Below are 5,829 nucleotides of genomic sequence, written 5' to 3' on the forward strand. Positions count from 1 at the left end.
CACAAACATGTATTATTTGTAGAGGATACATTTTCCCTGCTGTTTTGTGAATGCCTTTTCAGGTTCAGGTGAGGTCTGTGTGACAATCATTTATATTCAGCTAATAAGTAATTCATCACGTTTTATAACTTGTGTCTGGTTTGCCTACAAGGCCTTCAAACTTAGAACCCTTTTGCCTCGACTTCACTGCTCCTGTACTTGCTGCACTCTGACAGTGTAATCTGCAAAGGAACATTAATGGGGGAAAACCATTCAGGCTTTGCAACAGCCAGGGGAAACTTGGACAGTGACTTCATTCCACTTTCCAAGGCTAGACGGATACTGTTTTACATCATATTCCCATTAAAGGCTCCCCTCTGGTTCCTGTTCCAGCTGACTCATCGGTGTTGCATTTATCAGTCTATCCTCGTACCAGGCTCCTCTGTTCAACAAATAAACTACAGGCTGTTCTCAGCATGTGACAGTGGCCATCAGAAGACATTTATCAGAAAGTTAGTCCAAGAATACACCGCACATCACAAAGATGCACAAGGATACATGCAAAACACACAGTCACACAGAATTGCTTATATATCTCTATGTGAAACTAAGAACAGCCTTTCTGTTTCCATGGAAATTAAGTGGGTAAGTAGCAGCCAGGTCCTTCTAATCAAATGCACTTGATGAATTGAACGTGAGCAAGTGTGAGCACCTCTGTGAAAGCAGTTTTGTTTTGACGGTTTGGTTTGGACTATTCAACTGTGTGTTGACACACATTCATCCCAGGAGTGGATGTCCCAGCAAACTGACCTCAGATCAGCTTCTAGAGTAATGTTTTGTAAGTTATAGGACTGTTGTTGGCAGTGGTGTCAGATTATGGTGACTTCCAACTCTAGAGGGTGGGAACTCTTGTGAATTTTGTTATTCTACAATCTATCGATACAGGGCGTGTTTAGCTTTTCACAGGACTAAACAACTACAAATACCAGTCCAGGACTGAATCAGGCAATAATTGGGATGTCACAGCACCTTGAGCTTTATTAGAATTCTGTACTTAAGATGGCTAAAATCAAATGTGGGCTTTTTCTTCTAAACTGAGCTGATTTTAGGTCCATTCATTGAGTTCTAGCTCATGTGCACCCTCTGCTGCATCCCCATCAGAACTGCAGCCAACCTCTTCACACTTTTCATTAAAGGAAAGTGAAACAGCTCTGCTAGATCAGCCTCATCATCCTTCCTTATAGAGTATGACAGAATCTCCCTTCAATAAAGGCATTGCTTCATGTACATACACAGAGAGGCGGAGCAAATGAGAGGGACCACAAGACACAAGTAAAGTTTATTTTCCATGTTTATTTAAGTAGTTCAAATGAAAATGGTTCCATTTGTTTCCCATACTGGAAGGATCAATCAGAAACTTCTGAAAGCAGATGAATATTTATACTTTCAAATCTAGAAAGCTATACTGCTAAACAAGAAATAAAAGTTTTACTTTTCATCAAAAAAGGCAGAAAATATATTTTTTTAAAGGATAAGAAACCAAAGGAGTTGGTAGTGTAGCTGCCTAAAAGTTTTTGAGACCACACACAAAACCAGAACAGATTAAACTGAAAAGATTATGGACCCTGTCAAACCCCATAAAAGGTGCCAGATTTAAAAAATAAAATGAGCAAAGCTTGACTATTTACATACACACATTCAGCTCAGAGTAACTGCACAAAATAACAACAAAATAGGAATTTTTTGTTTTGTAAAATCACCTGACACAATCCACAAGCTTAAAAAAAGTCTTGTTGCTAGAAAAAGGGGATATGTTTGAAGTTTTCGGTATACGATAAAAAGAACTTTTTCATGAAAATAAATATCTTAGACTCATACTGACTCGTAAGCGTGCCTATAAATTGTTAACATGAAACCAACTCTCAAAATCAAACCTAAAATCATGTTTCCACGGCTATTTTTGATCCTCGTTGTGTATGAAGTTATGTCACTATTGAAAGCCTAATAGAGAGCAGAGCTTTCTCATTTCCTACTGGAACGACAAAGGCAGAGTAGACAAGAGGAAAATATATCAACAGGCCTGATTTGGTCTGCGCCGTCGGTTACAAACAAGTCACAAACACCAGAGTCGAGTGGGAGGAGAGGGCCCTTTTAGTCAAGACCAATAACAGTACAAGTTGAACTAATAATCATGTGAACACTGCTGGGTCAAATCAAAGTGTCCATGGCAAGTCGGGAACATCCACTGCCCTGAAAAAACATCTAGATCTGAATGTCTGCAGCACCTCAGAGGAGAAGAGTTGATGCCACAAAAACTTCCATATTTTTTTTTTATTTTTTAATTCACATCTGTCCTGCTTCCTGTCCAGACAGTGAGCAATAGTAATCCCACAGTCTGTGGTCCTAATGCTGGGCTTCCCTGATCCGCTGCTCAGCTCGTATCCACGTCAGATTTGGGAGGAAGTTCCAGGGTCTCAGCAACCTCTCCTAAATCATCCAACAGCTCTGTGAATGCTGGCCGTCGGAAGGACTCCACCTTAGATTGGGAGAGAGGAAATTAAGAAAAACAGGTGAGTTTCACAACTTATAAGAAAACCTTGGTGGAAAGTACAGAGGCCCTAATATTCACAGCTTAGTATTAAGAACTGTCATGTCTGACACTTGGAGGCTTTTTGCTGATGTGATTGTTGTAGCGATCACAAGGTTTCCTAAAAGAAGAGACTGGAGGGCAAACTCGAGCAGAGCAAAATAAGTGGACTGAAGAAATCACTGGTTACAGACAGCCAGGGTGCAGCCTGGAGGCAGCAAATGAGCTGAAAGTTTCTTTAACATGTCGAGTTTCAGCCCTCTGCTGCCTCTAGCACCACACACCACAGCCTCAGTACAAAAAGGATGACTTTTTGGAGTGGTCAGGGAGGAATCGCCGGCTTCAAAAGAAAGAGGATGGCTGAATGAGTGGTGTCTGTGCTGGGGCAGGAAGTTGATGTGGTGGAGGAGTACGAGCACCTGGCTGTCCACACTGACAACAAATTGATCAACAGGAATAATCTCATTCCCAAACCAGTGAGAGTTGTAAAAGCCAGCTAACAAAATCAAGCTTGCCAGCAAAGTGATAGAGAGCACAGAAACCTGGCTCCTGAGACAAAAGCATAAGACAGAATAGCTGGAACTAAGCAGCTGAACTCCCGAAGTGTGGAGGATCACGCAGCCTGAGAGATTCTACCTGCTGGAAACTCAGTCCCCACTAGAAACAGCAGAAAACTGAAGTGCCGCAAAATGCTCCAAACTTGTGGAATAAATGGAAATATAGCACACAGGGAAACAACAGGAAGAGAAAATCCACAATTTTTCATCAGCTCCTCAATTTGAATTTATTTTGAGTCAAAATAAAGCAAAGTCTCCCTAAGCAAGACGTCCTTTTATGACTTGAAAAACATACGAAATATTTCAAAGTATAAATGTATATCATGACTTTTACTTCAAGCATTTTCAGGTCTTCCATCTCCTCTGATCCACATACCATACAACAGCTGGCTGCCAACTCCAGGAGGCGCTGTGGGCAGTCTGTCACCAGTTCCCTGAAAGCTTTCACATCCAGCCCGTAGTCCTGAAACACACCAACATCAACAGTCCATGTGTCATAACAAGAAATATTTCACTGCGCATACAAAAATGTTCTGTCAGCTAAGTTGTGCTAAAATTACATCAGTTTGTATCTTTCACAGCTCGGCTTGAGTTAATCACAAACCCCAAGCACTACACTGCTCAGCCAATCATCAGCTTTAAAAGACGTCGCTGTCACAACCACACTTCCAGTCACATATCTATAAAGTCGGTAAGCCCACGAGTCAACGCGTCATGGACCATGTTTGAGCTAACTTAAACGCATCGATTTAATTTAACACACTCTTTTTAAATACATTAGCTCCATGGTTAGCAGTGAGCAGATAGCCACACATCCACTCCATCAACATTTTAAATTGGAGACATTCCATTCTTCTACTTTTCAGCAAGTCTCAGGGTTGTTTAGACATCTTTTTAACTAGTTAACTAGTAAAAGTGGGCAATAGCTAACTCTCACATGTGAATATTCACGTTACACGTCAGCAGCACAGTCTCTGCTGTGGTACAGTGAGCTCTACCTGTGTTCTCGGGAGTATTTCAGGGTCAGCAGGGATCCTGGCCAGGATTTCACAGAGCACAATGCCAAAGGAGAAAACATCCACCTGGAATAAGTCAGACATCAAAGATATTGGGGTTTTTTTGTCTTCCTCTTAGAACATAAAAAACATATCAGAAAATACTTCAAAGAATAAAATAAATAAATCTGACTTTTGCCATTTTACATTAAAGATGCAGCTTCCCACAATGTGCTGCATTACTTTATTGTATCATCTTAATAAATACACTGTCTGACATATAAGAAAAAATGTAATGCTAAAAAACAGCAAAAATACTTCTTGTGTGTAACGAGAAACAGGACTGTTACCTTGCGGTCATATGGCTCTCCTCGGAGCATTTCGGGGGCCATCCAGAAAGCCGAGCCCACCAGAGAGAGTTTCCTGCCGGTGTCTTTCACTGGCAGCTCCACCACCTCCCTGGCCAGGCCGAAGTCTGTCACCAGAGCCTCTCGTCCCCGAGACGTCACCCGGATCAGGCAGTTCTACAGATACACGAGGAGGACACTGAGGAGCAGGACTGCAATGGGATGTTTGTCCCAGCAGAGGGCAGTGTAAGGCTGAACAACCAGGACCATCAACCACTTGTTTTTTCCACCGTCTTTAGTCTTTGTTTGGGCTTCTATTGTGTGTAATGCTTGTGTTTCCTGGAATCACTGCCACACAGTCACAAACAGTCTCTTCACTTGTCAATAGATTCAAAAGGATCTGCTGGCAGCACCTTTTCAGCCGACTAAATAACTGACCGACCAGAGATTCAGTGTGCCAAAGGCCAGCCTCCATCACACTGACTGGTTCCTTCATATTTAGATGTTAATAAGACCAGCAAACTGTAGAAAAAGACAAACCCTGCTAGACTTGAGTTTAGAGGCTGAGAGCAGAAAGTGTGATCAGAGGCAGGAAGTGGCAGAGCAGCTCAGAGCTGTTGTTGCATAATAACAGCAGGTCTGCAATGTAAAGGTATAACGTTGATGCATTGCTCTGCATGTATGTAAACCCATTTTCTTCTGTTTTTAAGATTCGCTGGGCGTGTGTGGAAGTGACAGTTGCCATTTGGCTCCCACTGCACATGAAGCTATTTCCATCCAGCAGCCTGTCATTACGTGACATTACATGGAGGAAAACTACTTCAGTCCCAGACTCCAGCTCTAAATTTAGCCACAACCCCTTACCTCTCTGCCAAGCAAGGCAACAATTTGGGGAACTTAAGTCGAAAATCCCCAGTAACGCAAGAACCTGACCAACTACTCAAAAAGCTCAAATTTTCATTCAAGTGTAACTTTCACAGACACTTTAACAAAGACTGGATTAGTTCAGGGGATCTGGGAGGCAACTGGCCTTTTGGACATCCTGAAGCACTGACATCACAAACTGCACACATCTACCAACCTAAGTGGATTTGTCAAGTTGGCAACTTAATTTCAATAAATGCTTCTTTCACCACAGACCAGGCGGCCTAAGTTGAGATAAAGCTGAACGACATGTGTTTTATATCATAAATATTTGTGGATATTTTTTAATTTGGAAGTTGTCAACAAATCATAAGGAAAAATGACTCAGACACAGAGATAAACTGAACTTCCTGGTCTGTAAAGTGTACACAAAACTGCCATGAACTTGCAGTCTTTCTAGTGGCCAGCACAGAGTTCTCATGTGAAGTATAACCTTACTA

The 5,829-nt window shown here is 41.8% G+C and overlaps 1 protein-coding gene across 2 annotated transcripts in view; it reads right to left on the reverse strand.

Moving 5' to 3' along the window:
- Positions 1-1,710: 1,710 nt before the first annotated feature.
- Positions 1,711-5,829, reverse strand: part of LOC102197698 (dual specificity testis-specific protein kinase 1) — a 28,090-nt gene continuing 23,971 nt past the window's right edge. For both annotated transcript variants that reach the window (XM_005745801.2, XM_005745802.2), the window contains 4 exons: positions 4,469-4,642; positions 4,122-4,205; positions 3,500-3,586; positions 1,711-2,515 (listed from right to left, as the gene is read on the reverse strand). In XM_005745801.2, the coding sequence (XP_005745858.1) occupies positions 2,411-2,515; positions 3,500-3,586; positions 4,122-4,205; positions 4,469-4,642 (450 nt within the window). In that variant the 3' untranslated portion in view covers positions 1,711-2,410. The remainder of the gene's footprint in view (positions 2,516-3,499; positions 3,587-4,121; positions 4,206-4,468; positions 4,643-5,829) is intronic.

This window comes from Pundamilia nyererei, unplaced genomic scaffold (genome assembly GCF_000239375.1).
Source record: "Pundamilia nyererei isolate P.nyererei 1_Seehausen unplaced genomic scaffold, PunNye1.0 scaffold00167, whole genome shotgun sequence".
Classification (NCBI taxonomy): Eukaryota; Metazoa; Chordata; class Actinopteri; order Cichliformes; family Cichlidae; genus Pundamilia; species Pundamilia nyererei.